The following is an 18,279-nucleotide window of genomic DNA, read 5'->3' as shown; positions in this document are numbered from 1 at the left end:
TGAAACGTTTTTTAAGCCTGTCAAAAGCTCAGAATTCCACATGCTATGCCTCCCCATGAATATTAATGTTAATACCTAGCCGTCTCCAGTCCTTTCCACTCGTAGCTCCCAAAGCACTTCACAAAGGAGGGTAAGCAGCATTAGCCCCTTTTTACAGATGGAGAAATTGAGGCACAGGGAAGCAAAGTGACTTACCCAATGCCTGTAGCCATTCAACAGCAGAGGAGGGAGTCGAACGCATCCTGATTTGCAGCCAACTTTCCTAACTAGCAGACTACGCTGCTCTTTGTCCCTAGCAGCGGCAGGGGGAATGATGTCTTGTGAACTCAGGTCATGGGAGGCAAAGGAAGGAAAGTGTGATTTTTCAACTCTTTCCTTCTGAGCTGAGGTTATTTGTGGTGCTCCCAGGCACCTGGGTCTCGGGGATCCCAAACAGCCAGTGGATTGAAATATTACTTTGTGTAATGCAAGGTTTTCAGTTCCCTTTTAGGGCCCAGGCAGAGAGAGCTGCTGGGGCTGCTTTCTATCACCTCCAGCTGTTTTTCGTTGCTGGCTTGTTGGCGGCCTTTCTTGCTGGCAGCGAAGAGCCTGTGCATGTTTTGGAAGCCTGACCGTTCTGCCCTTCGCTTCCGACAACTTAAGCCTCGGTAACTTTGATTCTGTTCAAAATGAAGAGTAGCAAAGAGCACATTGCTTGAGGGAACTCTCAGTCCTGGGCTGTGCGCGCCTTTGTGAGTAGCAATGGATACAGTAGATAGATGTGTTCAGCTCTGCATGTGTGTTCAGATCATTGTGATTGTGAGTGTGGTGTAGATGTCTCAGTGTGTGTTTAAATAGCAGGGAACAGGGGGCGGTATGTGTATGCACAGGTAGCTAGCAATATGCGTCAATGTGTATCTATCTCATTATCAGTGGGCCAACTCAGAAGTGACATAAAGTGTGAGTTATACATCATTAAGTGGGCGTGAGCTGATGTAACGTACATGCTGAGGGAGTGGTGGGTACAACAGGGGAGGAGCAGCAGGAAATTCAGAGAACAAGGGATGGCCTGATTTAGGTTACCCCTTCTCACCCTCTCTCCTCATGTCAGTTTGGGGGTCACTGGGGGGTGAGGGTGCTGGGGCGGTTGGGAGTGACAGCTGGACAGTTCTGTTCAGTGAGGAGAGACAGCAGAGTGGGAAAGGGGAAAAGCTCTTGGGCTCTGTTCTGCATCTAGGATCCTGTTTCCTCTCCCAAGCAGCCCTAGCTGCCTGCCCTCTGAGGGCTCAGGGGAGGACACACTGTGGCCGAGTGAGGGGGTGATGTGGGGGGTTTGGTGCCTGATGGGGTCAGCTCCCCTGAAGGCTGCCCTGTGGGGTGGCTGGGTGCAGCTGGGATGTTGCCAGATTCCCCAAACAAAGCAGCTAGACTCCCTTCCCCCATCCCCCACACTGATGTCCATAAGCTCACCAGGGCAGCGGGTAATGGGGAGATTTCTGTGCTTGCAGAGGGTTTATTTCCTGCCCTGTTGCACCCTCCCAAGGAGGGGCTGGGCATTAGTCTGTCATCGGGATCTCTCCATCCACCGGCCCTTTCCCTGGAACGTTCTGGCCTTGGTCAAAGTACTGTCTGGCCATCAGGTGTCCTGAGATGCGTGGGCCACTGTGGGAAAGGCATTGATACCAGATCCCTTATGAGCCAGCAGTGCCCAACGCACCCACCAGCTCACCCAATGAGTCCTAGTAAATCCACTAGGACATCACTGGAGCTCTTTAGTTGGGGATTGGTCCTGCTTTGAGCAGGGGGTTGGACTAGATGACCTCCTGAGGTCCCTTCCAACCCTGATATTCTGATTCTACCCCCAGATACTTGGAGAACCCGCTCTGACGCAGCAATCAGGGGAGAGGGGAAGGATCCAGGTGCATCCTGGTGGCGGTGGCGGGGTGGAAACATGGTAAAAGGATCTTTGACATAACGAGCCAGATTCTCATTACACTAGGGCCCTTTCAAAGGCAACGTAAAGCTGCATTAAAGGCGGTATAAATTCATGCCCATGTTAATGCCCTTTTATGCCACCCGAGGGGCCTTGGCATAAAGGAGAATCAGGCCCACAGAATTGATTCCTGTGTATGTTTACCCCACTAAAGGCATGTTTGCTCCATCCCTCTTTGGGGGGCAACGGGGTATCATACTTGGCAAGCTATTCTCTGGAGGCAGCACCAAACCCCATGTGTGGGGAAACCCCAGAGATACCAGAAGCAGAAGGTGACAAAGTAAATGCTAACATGACCAGTGAAATGCCGGACGCAGCCCTCGTCCATGCAGGAGGCACTAGGGATACTGGGACCGTCTCACAGCCCAATATATCCTCTCTGTGACTCCGCTCAGACTACACACTGCATCCCCGCCCGGCAAGATTAATGTCACAATGTGACAGCATTACCTCGTCTCTCATTAAGGCATCGTCAGGGCAGAGTGATGCAAGGTTTGCAATCCAGCTTTCTGGCATCACTAGGCAGTTCTCTTTTTCCAGCAGTTTAAACACAACTGGGTGGCAATCCCTAAGGACAATTTATTAACTACACAGGTCTGGATAAGCATTTGAGTGCTTATCTTTGAGCATCCTGCAACCTCCTGGAATTCACAGCTCTCTAGTACATGCAGAACGCAGCGAAGAGACAAAGGAGCACAGGGCTGAGGTCTCTTACAGCTCAAGTAATCAAAGTGTGGTCTAAAGGTCTCCCTATCCCATGCCAATTGATGTGAATGGAAACTGACTGGCTTCCGGGGAATACTACTAGCTTTTGGTCACCCTCAGCTTTGACAGAGAGATATGGCCAATGGAGACTATGGAGACCCATCTCAGCTCTTCCCGCTTGGCCAAGCATATCACAACAGAGCACTGCATGCTGGGACCAGTAACCTTAGTAGGTTGCACTTCTGTAATGAAGGTTAGGGAAGCTGCAATCTGCTCCATTTTATGGGCAGTCCTAATTATTGATACCGCCCTTGGCTGGGAAAACCGGGAGGGCCTGTCTTACGATTCCCTTGGAAGCTCACCAGTCCGTTGCAGTTGCTGATGGCAACTTTGGAGTTCAGGTACTGATCTTGCAAATGGCCCGCATAGTGGCAGTCCTCGTGGAAGTCATGCTGCCAGTCCACCCCGTCCCGCTTCCAGTACTCCACAGTGAAGTGCTCGGCTAGCAGGTTGGAGTGCAGGGTCAGGTTGAGGAGGAACTGGGTGCGATGGGCGGAGACTTTGTAGAAGACCCGCCGCTCAGCGGCCTCGTAGGACAGGGAGCCCAGGCTGCGCCGGGAACGCCGCTTCAGCTGGCTTCTCATGTCGAAGGTGAGGAAGTCCCCGTTTTGGTCCACTTGGATGGGGAAAGCAATTTCATAGTGATCGAGGCTGGAGAGGAACTCCTCTGGAGGGCAAAGCAAACACAGTGACAGTCACATTCTGGAGAGACAGGGAGGCCAGGAGACCCAGGAGCATAGTAAAAGCTAATGCAGCTCTCAGCTGCAGGGGCATGTCACAAGCAGGGAGAGGACCATCCTTCTCTATAGAGCTCTGGCAAGATTGCAGCTAGAGTAATGCACTCAGTGCTTCACATCTCAATAGCAAGGATGGCCCAGTGGAGGCAGGAAGGATGGTTGAGTGGTTAGGGCACAAGCCTGAGACACAGGATCCCCTGCTCTGCCACAGATTCTGGTGAGACCTTGGGCAAGTCACTTAGGGCTAGTCTACCCAAGAATTGTTACAGTGGCGCAGCTGCTCGGGCAGCTCTCTCCCGTCAGCATCATGATTCCACCTCCCTGAGCAACGGTAGCTCTGCCAGCGGGTGAGCGTCTCCTGCCAACATAGCGCTGTCCACACCAGCGCTTCGGTCAGAGTAACTTACGTCGCTCGGGGGGGAGAAGGAGGGGTGGCTTTTCCACACCCCTGAGAGACTTAACTTATACCAAAGTCAGCACTAGAATGTACAAGTCACTTAGTCCCTCTGTGCCTCAGTTTCTCATCTCTAAAATGGGGACAATTGCCTACATCAGAGGGGCATTGTGAGGATAAATATGTTGCAAATTGCCCAGTGTTCAGACACCACAGGAATGGGAGCCAGGTAAGCTGGAAAGCTGAAGGCAGAATGGGAGGATTGATTGGCAAGGAGAGCTAAAAAGCACTAACTAGGCAGAGCTAATCCAGACAGTGACCACGAGGCTGGAAGAAGGCGACATCTACCTCCAAGCTCCTGAAAGGTGTAAATAGCAGAGGGGAGCAACAAACCTTAGGAACAAGAGGCTAAAACCGAGCAAAGGAAACTGGGCCAATTTTCCTTATAGTTCAGTTTTATTAGTCTTCAGACCAATCTCCCCAGGGCAACGATGGAAGCCTGATTGCTTGCGTTATTTAAACTAGACCGAACAAAGGCCTGCTGTGAGGAACCACCTATGCTCTGGCCAGGGGATGGACTGAATGACCATAGAGGGCTTTTTCCCATTTATCTTCTAGGATTAACTCAGAGGGACATTTGAGTGTGCTGCACTTGGAGAGAGCCACATTCTCTTTTGGCAAATTACAGCTATTTAGTTCTGAAGTTCTTAGATCAGGGGTTCATACCCTGGGGCTCTGGGCTTGCAAACAGGCGACAAGGGATCGCGATCACCCTGCTGCCTTTCCCATATTGCTGTATGGGCCAGGGTTCCCTGCTGGATGGAACAGGGGTCCTGGGATGGGAAAGGTGGTCCCAGAAAGGGTAAACACTGAGAATTACTGTCCTAGAGGGAAGGTCTCACAACTGTGCACTAAAGCACAGAGGGTGGACTAATGGTTTAGCAAATGAAGTCATAAATCCAGAGCATTATGTTGAGAGGAGGAAAGAAAACACACTCCTTGACCAAAAAATCATTGACTGTCTACAGCCTGGTACTGAAGAAAAGGATGCTATTCTGCAATTTCCATGATCAACTTTTAAAGGATAGATACAACAATAACTACCTTCTAGTTCAGCGGTTCTCAACCAGGGGCACACATACCCCTGGGGGTAGGCAGAGGATGTACCCTCTGGAAGACAACTTATCCAGATATTTGCCTAACTTTACAACAGGCTACATAAAAAGCATTAGTGAAGTCAGTACAAACTAAAATTTCATACAGGCAATAACTTCTTTATACTGCTCTATATACTATAATGGAAGTACAATATTTATATTCCAATTGATTTATTTTATAATTATATGGTAAAAATGTGAAAGCAAGCAATTTTTTTCCGGAATAGCGTGCCGTGACACTTATGTTTTTTTATGCCTGATTTCATAAGCAAGTCGTTTTTAAGTGAGATGTAACTCAGGGGTACACAAGACAAATCAGACTCCTGAAAGGTCTGGACTACAATAGTCTGGAAAGGTTGAGAGCTGCTGTTCTAACCCTTCAGCATAGCCATCGATTCTGATAAGCGATTGGGCATTTTTACAGGTTTCAGAGTAGCAGCCGTGTTAGTCTGTATTTGCAAAAAGAAAAGGAGGACTTGTGGCACCTTAGAGACTAACAAATTTATTTGAGCATAAGCTTTCGTGAATGAGCTGTAGCTCACGAAAGCTTATGTGCATTTCTGTTAGCAACTCAGCTAAAAGCAGTCTTAGGTTCCTTCAGAACTTTGGGATGTCCCATCTGGACCTGATGACTCATTGCTGTTGTTATTCTTATTATCATCATTTATATGATGGTAGCACCAAGAGAGATCTGGACCCACTTGTCATAGGCATGATTCAAAACCATGCTCAGAGGGTCCCTGCCTTGAAAATCTTACTATCAAAATAAGAGAGACAAAGGGGAGGGAAACCGGAGTTCAAGATCACACAACAGCCTAGTGGCACAATCAAGAATAGAACCTGCCCCGGCCAGTACTCTACCCACTAGGCACTTCTGCCACTTCAGCCACTTGTTGCACTTTAACTTATCAACTTCTTCTATCACCTCCTCCTATGACACTTCAGTCTCTGAAACAGTCTACCACTTATCACACATGATCTAACAAGGTCACAGTCCAGAATGTCTGACTGCACTTGTAGGGGAACACGACACCTTCCTCCATCAAAGAGATTGGCTCTAGATAACTTTTAGTGCCATGGTTCCCAAACTTTTTCATGCCACGACCCGCTCTGGGCTCACCTGTGTTCACCAGGCCCCAGGTTCTGAGACAGAGCCCTGCAACCCAACCGGGACTCTCTGGCTCCAGAAAACATGTGTTGGGTTCGGGTTGCATCTAGGTTAACCACCCGTCCCTTATTTTAAGATGTATTGAAATGTATTAAAATGGATAATGACTGATACCATTTTAAAGATGAAATTGTAGCATATGATAATTGCATGATGTATTCAAGAGCAGTAGAAATATACATTTGAGTGACAAATCCATGCTGTGCTACGGGAACTGGGGTTTCCCTAAAATGTCCCTAAAAATGAAATGTCCCGGATTTTTCATATGGTTTCCCCTTATTTCCATCCAACGAATCACTCTAGTTGGGCCGGGTTGTCTTCTGACCCCCCTTGGGCGTGGCTTAGGTCGGCTCCCCTGCTCCTGCTCATGGGGTTGGCATAGCAGTGGCTACAAGCCCCATCCCTGCTGGCTGCCGCCACCTTGCTTGCCAACCCCACACGGCGCAGCCAGACAGTGCCGGATAGTTGGGGCGGGGCAAGCAGCTGCCCCTCGCAATGCAGCACGCACGTCTTGTGACCTCCTGATGCTCTTTCATGACCTCCTTCCCCCCCAGGCAGTATGACCCACAGTTTGGAAAACACTGCTCAAGAGGAAAAGGAATACTTGTGGCACCTTAGAGACTAACAAATCAAGAGAAACGGTCTCGTGCAACTAGCACACCATCACAGGAATTGGCAGAGTGGTTCAGACCTGTGCTCTAGCGAGCCCAGTATCCAGTCTTGGGGTAATCTACCTGCAGGGCATGTCCTCCTAACCCCCAGTAGCTAGAGGCTGACTTATGCCCTGAAGCATGAGCTATTCATGGCCTCGATCAGGAGAAGTTCTACCCGATTGGACTCACCCACACATTTTGTCCAAGGGATTTGCTGTTCTGTTTGCATCTTTTTTCTTGCTGTTTTCTAAGCAACCAGGGAGAAGCCAGGCTGCCCTGAGTTGGCTGCATTTTGCCTGGCTCCACAATGCCCATCTTCAAAGCCATCATAAATTTGGACTCCAAATTATGCTGTCGCCACACTGCCAAGCTCTGGAATGTTTACTTTCCTTCTAATGCATTTTCCAGCATGGGATCTTGACAGAGTGGTTTCTTCAGCTACGGCTAATGGAACAATCCTTCCCACTGGCTGGGTCTAGGGGTTACGTCCCGACCTTCCAAACCATTAACACCTCTGGCATCTATTCTTTGGCCTGACCAACCAGAAGCGATGGTTTTATTTTCACTCCTTCTGCCTCGGATTCCCCCACATCAGACCACATCTTGTGACATGCAGCCGGGCAAACAAGAAAAGCTATTTCCACTTAAGGAATGACTGCAAGCCTGGAAAAACTTGCTGCTATCGGAAGCATTTTGTTTTTCTTTGTCCTCTCCAGCCTGCCACATGGGCAGAAGGAAGCCTGGTTAGGAGTGGAGCTTGTGCATCTAGTGGTGAGAACAGGGGACTGGGAGCCAGGAGCTGGGCTCTCTCTGTAGATAAATCTCTGTATTAAGCATCTTTGCATAACTTTCATTTGACTTTGTATTATGCCTCTTCAAATAACCTTGTATTAGGTCTATCCACGTGTGACCGCTGTTTTCATGAAAACTTTGTATCAAATCCTTATATAGAAGCTTTGTATTGAGCCTTGGTATAATGTTATAGCCCCCAAGGATAGAATAAGATAGAAGAAAAATGTCTTTTTGCTCAGAAAAGAAAAGGAGTACTTGTGGCACCGTAGAGACTAACAAATTTATTTGAACATAAGCTTTCGTGAGCTACAGCTCACTTCATCGGATGCATATAGTGGAAAATACCTAAATATTGCTAAAAGTAGAATAAGATCTCCCCCTTTTTAATCAATTGCCCTGTTGAATGAATGAGGTGTGAATGAGCAAGGCGTGGAAGGCAAGCACCTCCAGACAGCTGCAACCATTGGAGAGCGGATGGAAGAAACTCAAGAACAATAAAACTTGTCAAGTGGGCTCATTAAAGAAGATCAGACATATTGACGGCCTTGGGAGTTAGAAGCGAGCACCTTCTTTTGAAAAACACCCTCTTTGAAAGTAAATGTGGTAGCATTAAGACAACACCCAGAGGGAGGCGCCACAGATAACCAACTGACAGACACAGATTTTGGATCTGGGATAGACTTGCGTGAGAGGGAAGCTGCTATAAATGTGAGGTGTCTTGCAGAGGACCCTGGGTCTTGTCTCGTCAACATCGGAGCATCGATCTGGATTGGCAGAAACCCGGCTCCACCTCTCCCCCATCTAACTCACCTGGCCAGTGAAATTAAGGGGAGCAACTAGTTGGTAACAACAAGACGGAGTGTGTTTGTGTGTGTGTGTGTGTGAGTGAGAGAGTGCATGAGTGTAATATATATCATATGCATATGATGCAGTGTTGATTGATACATGGATTACCAATAAATGTGGCACTTTGCCTTATCCCCCCTGAAAAGATCCTGTGCAGTACTTTAAGTACAACATCTGCCACCCACTTCTTGTGTGAGGCTAATCACAGAACAAAGAGATGGCATTGTCCAGTGGTTAGGGCACTAGCTTAGGCTGAGAGAGACCCAGGTTCAAGTCCCTGGTTCAACACAGACACTCTGTATGACCGTGGTCAAGTCACTTAGCCTTTCTGTGCCTCATTTTCCTATTAATAAAATAGAGAGAACAGCATTGCTCTATCTTGCAGGGGGGTTGTGAGAATAAATACATTAAAGATTGTGAGGTGGTTAGATAGGGGGCTATGTATTACTATTGCTCTAGGAGCCCGTCAAAGACCAGCACCCCACTGCGCTAACTGTTGTACGAACACAGAACAAAAGGACAGACCCTGCCCCGAACAGCTTACAATTGAATGTACCGAAGACCGACAGACACATTTATTAATGTGTGGGAAGTGCTTTGAGATCCTCAGCTAGAAGAGGGGCAAAGTTACTATTATACCCCTGAGATTCAACAGCTAGAGAAATGGGACTGGTTGGTGTCAGGAGAGGGATCTCCACCTGCCCCCCAGTTCCTGGGAGAGAACGGATTTCATGGGCTGGTCCGACATGCTGCAAGCTCACGCCCGGCAAGGCAATCCAAAGACTCCCGTTGAACGAGGGCTGGAGAACACTGGGGGCTGGGAATCGGCCACAGAGCCTCTCTGCTGTAGGCCACTGGTTGGAATCTAGCCCTGCTTAATAGCAATCAGATGTCTGGTGGTCTCTCTTAAAGGGGTATTGTCCATTCACAGACTGCACGTCTGTTGGAAAGTGGTTTAGCAGCTCTAGATACTTCTGTCCCAGGCCCTGCTCCTATGCTTCTCCCTTCTCTGCAGCATTACAGGGGCTCCCCCTCTCTTCCTACCCTGTTCCATTACAGGGGTTCCCCCGCTCCTCCTGCCCCACTCCATTACATGGGCTCCCCCTGGCCTGCTTCACTGTAGGGGCTCCCCTGTCCAGCTCTGCCCTGCTGCATTACAGGGGCTCCCCTGCCCCCTCCTATCTTGGGGGACAATGGAGGCTCCTCCACCTATTGGCATTATGGGGCCCCTCTACTTCCCTTGCCCAGCGTTACAGGAGAACTAGCCTGTCTGGCCCTTAGCCAGCCCCATTCCTTCCAGGAAATCCAGTCCTGTTCTCTCTCCCCTTGCAGCCACTCATGCTGTATTAATAGACCTTGGCAGACACACGTAGCATTGTGCCCACCTGTACCAAAGAGGTTTGCACAGGTGATAAGATGCCTGCTGTTTCCAGCAAGCTCTCTAGCAGCGACCGCATTACTAGAGGGAGCCCATATTAAGCCCCGGAGGAACAGAACCTGGTGGGATGTTCAGGCTGGAGGGCAGGAACACACTCAGCCCCCATTCGAGGTCTGCCCTCCCACCTAGAGAGGGGAAATGGATCTGCAAGGGCGTGCGAGGCGGTCCAGGGAGGGGGGCAGAGATAGACAGAGAGGAAGCAGCAGACACAGAGTGGGAGTGTGGGGAGGAAGGGAGACAGCGAGGAGGATACGGAAAGAGGTGAAGGGGGACTCGGAAAGAGGGAGCCGAGGCGGCCCACGGAGGGGAAGAGAGGGAGCATGACTGGGGAAGGGAAGATGGGAAGGAGCTCCCTACCAAGTGGCGTCCTTCGTTCCAGATAGCCCAGGACCTTGTCTCAGTTCCTGCACCTCGTACCACCGCATGGTCACCCCTGGGATTAAAGGAAGCCACAGCTTCCTTGGTCTTGTTACTACAGCAGAGATGAGCCCCGGCAGCAGCCCATTGACACATTTCATAATGGATGGGTGAGAAAAATGCCCTCTGGCCCCCAAAGCTCAGGCTGCTCTGGGACCCCACGCCTTGAGTCAGCTTGGCAACACAGAATGGCAGTACTGGGTCAGAGCAATGGTCCATCTAGCCCAGTATCCAGTCTTCTGACAGTGGCCAGTGCCAGGTGCTTCAGAGGGAACAAACAAAACAGCAATTATCAAGTGATCCATCCCCAGTCATCCAGGCCCAGCACCCATCAGTCAGAGGTTTAGGGCTACCCAGAGCATGGTTTTACATCCCTGCCCATCCTAGCTAATTGCCATTGATGGACCTATCCTCCAGGATTCAGAGTAGCAGCCGAGTTAGTCTGTATTCGCAAAAAGAAAAGGAGTACTTGTGGCACCTTAGAGACTAACAAATTTATTTGAGAATTTATCTAGTTCTTTTTTGAACCCAGTCATACTTTTGGCCTTCACAACATCTCCTGGCAAGGAGTTCCACAGGCTTACTGTGAGTTGCATGAAGAAATACTTCCTTTTGTTGTTTTAAACCAGCTGCCTATTAATTTAATTGGGTGACCCCATATTCTTGTGTTATGATAAGGAGTAAATAACACGTCCTCATTCACTTTCTCCGCACCAGTCATGATGTTATAGACCTCGATCATCTCCCCCCTTTTCTAAGATGAACAGTGCCAGTCTTTTTACTCTCTCCTCCTATGGAAGTGGGTCCATCCCCTTAATCATTTTTGTTGCCCTTCTTTGTGTCTTTTCCAACTCTAACCGATCTTTTTTGAGACGGGGCAACCAGAGCTAGACACAATATTCAAGGTGTGGCCATACCATGGATTTATATAGTGGCATTAATGATATTTTCTGCCTTATTATACATCCTTTTCCTAATAATCTCTAACATTCTATTAGTTTTTTAGACTGCCACTGCACATTGAGCAGATGTTTTCACAGATCTATCCACGTTCACTCCAAGATCTCTTTCTTGAGTGATAACAGCTAATTTAGATCCAATCATTTTGTATGTATAGTTGGGATTATATTTTCCAATGTGCACTACTTTGCATTTGTCAACATTGAATTTCATCTGCCAATTTGTTGTCCCATCACCCAGTTTACAGAGATCTCTCTGTAACTCTTTGCAATCAGTTTTGGACTTAACTCTCTTAAGTAGTTCTGTATCATTGTACATTTTGCCACCTCACTGTTCACCTCATTTTCCAGATCATTTATGAATATAGTGAAAAGCACTGGTCCCAGTACAGATCCTGGAGGGAGAGCACTATTTATCTCTTTCGAATGTGAAAACGGACCATTTGTTCCTACCCTTTCTTATCTTTTAGCCAGTTATTGATCCATGAGAGGTCCTTCCCTCTTATCCCATGACTGTTTACTTTGCTTAAGAGGCTTTGGCGTGGGACCTTGTCAAAGGCTTTCTGAAAGTCCAAGTACACCATATCCACTGGATGACCCTTGTACACATGCTTGTTAACTCTCTCTAAGAATTCTAATAGACTGGTGAGGCATAATTCCCATTTACAAAAGTTGTGTTGACTCTTCCCCAACATATCGTGTTCATCTATGTATGTGATGTGTCTCAAGTCACCTCCCACTGCTTTCTATTTTCCTCTGCTCACACCAACACTGACTAAATCCTGCCATTTCTGTCTCTAGGGCATCCATTCCTCCACACTCCCACAGAACAGCTTTCACTACTTCACACCCTGACTACTGCAGTCCCTGATCCTGGCCTCCCTGCTTCTCACCTCACTCCTCTCTAGTCTGTCCATAAATGATCTAATCCTGAATGTGTCTAGCTTCAACTTCTAGATTTCAGATCTTTTTATATCTTTGTCTGCTAGAATGTTCATCATGTATAGGTACTCAGAGACTGGGATCAAATCACCTTTAACCTTCTGTTTGAGAAGCTAAATAGATCAAGTTCCCTGAGGCTATCACTAAAAGGTATGTTTTCCAGGCCTTTAATCATTTTCGTGGCTCTTCTCTGAACCCTTCCCAATTCATCGACATTCTTCTTGAATTGTGGACACCAAAACTGCACACAGTATTCCAGTAGCAGTCACAGGGGTTACAAACACAGAAGTAATATAGTGCCTATTCCCGTCATATTCTGGCTCCTTTTGACAGACATTGATCTATACCTCCACTGATGGGTTGGATTGCATCTGAACAGCTGGGCCCCCCAATCCACCTCTAGTTTGCAGAAGTGACAGGAACTGTCCGTGGTACCATAAATTGGTGGATGTCTATCCCATGAATATGGGCAGCAGCTTGGATTGCTCTAGACCAGGATCAGATCAGCTTACTGCTCTGGCACCATGCCTAGCCCAGCAAAATCATACCAAAATAATGTTCCACAATTGAGAGTGCTGGCTAAATGCATTTACACATGGGTCCCACCTATAATGAAAGGCAGTGTGCTTTCGTGACTGGAGCACAGGGATATTATAGATTCCAAGGACAGAATGGACCAATCTGATCATCTAGTCTGACCTCGTGTGTAACACTGCATCCGACGAAGCGAGCTGTAGCTCATGAAAGCTTATGCTCAAATACATTTGTTAGTCTCTAAGGTGCCACAAGTCCTCCTTTTCTTTTTGCGAATACAGGCTAACACGGCTGCTACTCTGAAAACTGGCCAGATAATTGCTCAGAAATAATTCCTGCTTAAACTAGAGCACATCTTTTAGAAAAAAAACACATAACCCTGAGCCAAGATGTCCAGAGTTCTAATCCTACTCTGATACTAACTAACTGAGCAGCCTTGGGCACATCACACAGGCCAAAACTAGTGGGTGCTTCTGCAAATGTTGGTTTTTAATTGCTCTGTGCCTCAGTTTCCACATCTGCCAAATGGGGAGTGTCGGGGGATCCGCTCATTGCGGATGATGCCTCCTCCTGGTTGCTCTGGGGGTTAGCTCTTTCCTGGTCTGAGGCCCCCTTCTGCAGCTTGCTGCCTGGCCTGCTGCCACTCTCACTCTTGCTGTCTCTCTGGGGCCCCTCTTTCTCTCCGGGAGCTGCAGCCTCCTCTTCATGACTTGACTCTCCAGCCAGCTCACTAGCCAGGTTTCCTTCTTACAGGGTACCAAAGTCTCTCCTGACAAAATGGGCTCAGGCAGTCTTCCCAGTCACTGCCCAGCTGGTGCCACTTCTTCAGCAGCTGGTACAGGAACCTGGGACCTCCCTCTCCTCCAGATTCCAGCTCAGGTGCCTTTTCATCAGCAGCCAGGGTCTGCCCTAGTGTAGCTCTTGCTGCCTTTCCCACCTTTCTGGGTTTGCCAGCCCAAACTCCTCTCCTCCGAAGAAATAACTGTGGACTACCCTCTATATTACCCACAACACACCTCTCTTCACTCCGGGAGTGACTGCAGCCTACTTCCCAATCCCTGCAGCCCCTTTCTGCTATCAGGCTTTATAGAAGCCCCACCTGTTCCCACATAGGAGAGCTTCCCCCAGATAGGGCTTTCCTCTCAGCCTTAATTCTCCCAGCCTGCCGCTTAATAGGCCCACCGGGCCCCCATTAATCCCTTCAGGGTGAGTGTGAGGTGGACACTCTCTCACAGGAAAGCTGCTATTTTGCCCCTTCCAAGGCTGCTGTGAGGATTATTTACTCCCTTTCTGGATAGCGCTGTGAAGCTAAGTGCTTAGGATTACCATTCCTAGCAGGGAGCCTAGAATTCACAAGAGGGAGACGGTATCAAAATATTTTGATAACAAGAGGTGGTGTGGGTGGTCCCGTGGAGAGGGCACCGGGCTTGGGAATGAGGAGACGGAGTTCTGTTCCTGGCTCTACTACCGGCCTGGCTTGTGCTCTGCCCTATAAAAGGAGAGAGGAAGGGGAGACACACCCATTGCACCAGTGCCCCAAGCCTCAACCTCCTCCCACGCCGATCTGAGCACCAGGAATCCTGGCTGCCCATGACAAGTGCTCCAGTGCAGCTGTGCGTTTTCAGTGCACAACTCTGGGGTATAGCAAACATTTGAGGCAGCTTAAAATAAACTGAATTGATGATCAAAATCAATAACCTTGGGGCTGTCGGACTGTTCACGGACGCATCAAATTCACCCCAAATGCGCTGAATTTCCAGCGCGTCACACAACCAGGGGGCCTTGCTGAAGAACCTTGCCATGGAACAGGGGGTTATATAGCCCCCGAAGAGAGCATGGATCAAATCCTAGCTCTTAGTTCGTAAAAAGTGTAGTTACTACCAGCAACTGCTGCAAAAAATGAAAATCTAAGACCATCCCTGGCGTCTATTTCAAGTGGGTGCAGAAATCATATTCCACTAGCCACAGGCTGAGTCATCTCTGGCCCCATTTAATAACAGGGCTGATACAAGGTTGGAAACTAGGGATGTAAATATCATTTAAAAAGTTAACCGTTTAAACAATTAAAATGATATTGTTTAATTGGTTAACCGATGAAAGGGGGAGGGGCTAGGGCTGCTTTAGCCGGCCCAGGGCTGGGTCGCTCCAGCTGGCCTAGGACTGGGGGTTAACGGTTAGGATGGGTAAAGGGTAAGACTAATGCTTACCGGTCAACTGTTTAATATTTTACATCCCTATTGGGAACAAGACCTTGAAAAGATGATTAAGAACCTGCCTTTGGTTTCATGAAAGGAATCCACAATATCTGTTCCAAGTGTGGAGTTAGCAAGCAACCTCCCAAAGGATTTGGTATTCAGATGCCCCGCATTCCAAATACCCATTCAAAACGCCCCGGTGTCCAACCCGAGGAGAAGTCCATGAACTTTTCAAGTCTGGAGACTGGGTTTCAAATCCTGGCTCAGGTCAAATGGTGATCAGGGCTCTGGTGATCTCAGCAGGCCACCAAAACAACTCTACAGTGTAGCAGAATTGGCAGTCTCTGCTCTGCAGAAGTCCAGGGCTAAAAGAGTAGTGGGTGCTGCAGGTCAGGACTCTGGAGTGAGGTGCGCTGAATGAACTGCACCAGATCCCAGGATGAGCTGCAACAGGTACTGTAGATTTGGACTGAGATGCATTGACAGAACTGAGGGGGGGGCCAAGGCTTGGCAGCATGGGGTGTTCCAGGTGAGAACTGAGGTGCTTTGGCAGAACTGCATGGGGTAGTTAAGTTTTCATTGGAGTTTATTTAGTGCAGTGAATAAGATAATGCAGCTGGAGCGAGGTGTGAACTCACTGATGCAGGAAGCCCAGAACATTCAGAACAGGAATTGCCAGAGCCTTTGGCTAAAAGCACCAGAAACTGCATTTGTTTCCGATTCAATTTCTTTTCTGCCTTTATAAAACTGTGAACTGCACAGCGTCAGTGGTGGTTCTGCTTTCAGTCTTAGTTTACCCCTGCACGGGCTGCAGCTGGAGGAGGCCGTCCCATGGATTTGGAGCACAGATGTGGCACTCGGACTGTATTCAGAACTCAGAATAGTTTTGTGGCTTTGTCCTTTCTCTTTGTTCATCTCTGTTAGAACTCTATGTAACAAGCAGACCACAGCCTGATGGCATTAGCCATGTGTGTGAGGGGCCTTAATATAGCATTGAATTTAGCCCGAAGGACGCATCACCCTGAGTGCGCACAATTCCCTGGGGATAATCCAACACCTATACAAGTTCACTTAAACCCATGCACACTGCATACAGACCGACAATACTCACATCCATATCCACACACTAACTCATAAATGCATTCAAACATTCACCGCCAGATGACACGCACATGTTCACAAAAGTACACAGACGGACACCCCCACCACCCACACGCAAGCATGCTCAAGCTCATAAAATCACCTACACAGCCATCTGCACAGACACAGACCTATACATGTACATTCATATGCTAATACAGACGCACACACAGAGAAATGCCTGCAAACACACAAACACACACACGTTGATATGCACATACACACACACGCGTCTCCCTTTTCATAAGGCTCTTCGCTATAAAGCTCTTATTCATACTGGGATGCTCCACTCCACTGAAGTGCGAAGCGAGGGCCCTCATTCCGCTTGCCAAAAGGCACCTACATCTTGCTCTCTCTAGCTGTCATCCTGGGGCTTGATACAGCCCTTATCGGTTTGCTGGCTAAGCACTGCCTAAAATCAAGGAGCATTAAATCCCACAACAAAAGCATCTCTCTTCACAGGCAGAGGGGGGTCTATATCTATGCTACAGGTGTAACAGAGCCAGCCCTAGGGGTTCCCCTACTGTAGGCCAAGCAGAGGTGGGTCCAGGGGTTCCCTAGCACGGTGGCTCTCAACCCTTCCAGACGACTGTCCCCCTTTCAGGAGTCTGACTTGTCTTGTGTACCCCCAAGTTTCACCTCGCTTAAAATCTCCTTGCTTACAAAACCAGACCTAAAAATACAAGCGTCACAGCAGGCTAGTACTGAGGAATGGCTGACTTTCTCATTTTTACCCTCTCATTATAAAATCAATCAAAGCAGTATAAACAAGTCACTGTCTGTATGGAATTTTCGTTTGTACGGACTTTCGCTAGTGCTTTTGACGTAGCCTGTTGTAAAACTAGGCAGATATCTCGATGAATTGATGGACTGCCTGGAAGAGCTCCGAGTACCCGCAGGTACATGCACTCCTGGTTGAGAAGCACTGGACTAGTACAGCAGGACTAGCTTGTAGGGTTTCCCATCTTAGAGCCACCACTAGGGATTCTTCCCCCCACACACACAATTCCAGCCCCTCTTCCCCTCCCCCAGGGGAAATCCCTACCTTGTGACTGGAATTTGTAACCGGGAGAGTCGCACGCCGCTGTGGTGAAGATGAGAGTCCACGTCAGAAGCCTCCAAGCTGTTGCCATGGTTAGCGATGCTCGTCTCAGTGCAGGGAGCATTGTACCAGCCTAAAGGGCTCTGTCCCAACATGTCTCTCTTTGGGCCACCGCTTATGTAGAGACAGGAGTCCTTGGTCTCTTCCCAGACATCCTCAGCCGCTTCGTGCTCTCCCCAAAGCAGCGAAGCCGATAGGGTCTTTGTAGTGCGCTGTACCCGGGCCGGCGTAATGGCTTCAACATGTGCTAATTAGAGTCAAAGGCTCTCGGCGGCATTGCCCCTGCGGAGGAGAGGGTGAGGAGAAGGAGTGGGAGAAAGAGAAGCAGAGTAAAGGAGAGAGAGAGGGACCGGTGAGGAAAAATGGAGAAGGAAAGGAGAGAGAAAAAAAGGCAGGGGAAGCTAGGGAAAGCAGAGTGGGCAGGAAGGGAAGAGTGAGTGTGTCAGAGAAGGAAGGGAAAAGAGGGGTGTGGGCAGGGGGAAGGGTATAAATTAAATCAACCATGTCATTTCATAGCACATTAAAGCCCTGTTAGTCAAGGGGCCTGTTCTCCGGCATCCTGCCCCTTGGGTCATCATTCACCCCAGTGGAGCGTGGCTGCCTTTCTCACGGGTGGCACTGTACCCTCTTTGCACCCACCAGCCTGAACGCTCAACTATAACGAGGTCCCTCATACTGCTTGGGCCATGTAAAGGGATCTTAAAGGGATGGCAACTGCCATTTGCACCCGCTTTGAGGCCCCTTTGCCCTGCCAACATGGTATCAAGCGTTCTTAGTGTAAACAAGACCCATCCCCTTTCTTGTCTTTATGCCAGGCAAAGGAGCATCAAGCCCAAGATCTACCTGATCTCTTAAAAACAAACGACAAACGCACGTACAGCGCTGCTGCTCTGGCAGAAACGTTTTAAAGAGGCGCAAGGGTTATACTTCAGAAGCTGCCGCTCAGAGAATCCCCTCAGCAAAACAGTGAGCTGGCTGGCTCAGCAGCAGAGATCTCAAGAGAGAAACAGGAAAGAGCAGAAGTGGAAGGCACAAGGTGGAGCAAAGGGTCCGAGTTCAAATCCACGC

At 48.7% G+C, this 18,279-nt stretch overlaps 1 protein-coding gene across 1 annotated transcript in view; it reads right to left on the bottom strand.

Annotated features, from left to right (window-relative positions):
- The window catches only part of ADAMTS10 (ADAM metallopeptidase with thrombospondin type 1 motif 10), an 88,110-nt gene extending 70,087 nt beyond the window's left edge, over positions 1–18,023 (bottom strand). The window contains 2 exon segments of the mRNA XM_038384237.2: positions 3,040–3,404; positions 17,155–18,023. Of these exon segments, the coding sequence (XP_038240165.1) occupies positions 3,040–3,404; positions 17,155–17,275 (486 nt within the window). The 5' untranslated portion in view covers positions 17,276–18,023.
- Positions 18,024–18,279: the final 256 nt, after the last annotated feature.

The sequence above is a fragment of the Dermochelys coriacea genome, chromosome 25 (assembly GCF_009764565.3).
Source record: "Dermochelys coriacea isolate rDerCor1 chromosome 25, rDerCor1.pri.v4, whole genome shotgun sequence".
NCBI lineage: Eukaryota > Metazoa > Chordata > Testudines > Dermochelyidae > Dermochelys > Dermochelys coriacea.
Note: the sequence above shows the minus strand (reverse complement) of the source record. Positions and strands in the feature narration are given on the sequence as shown.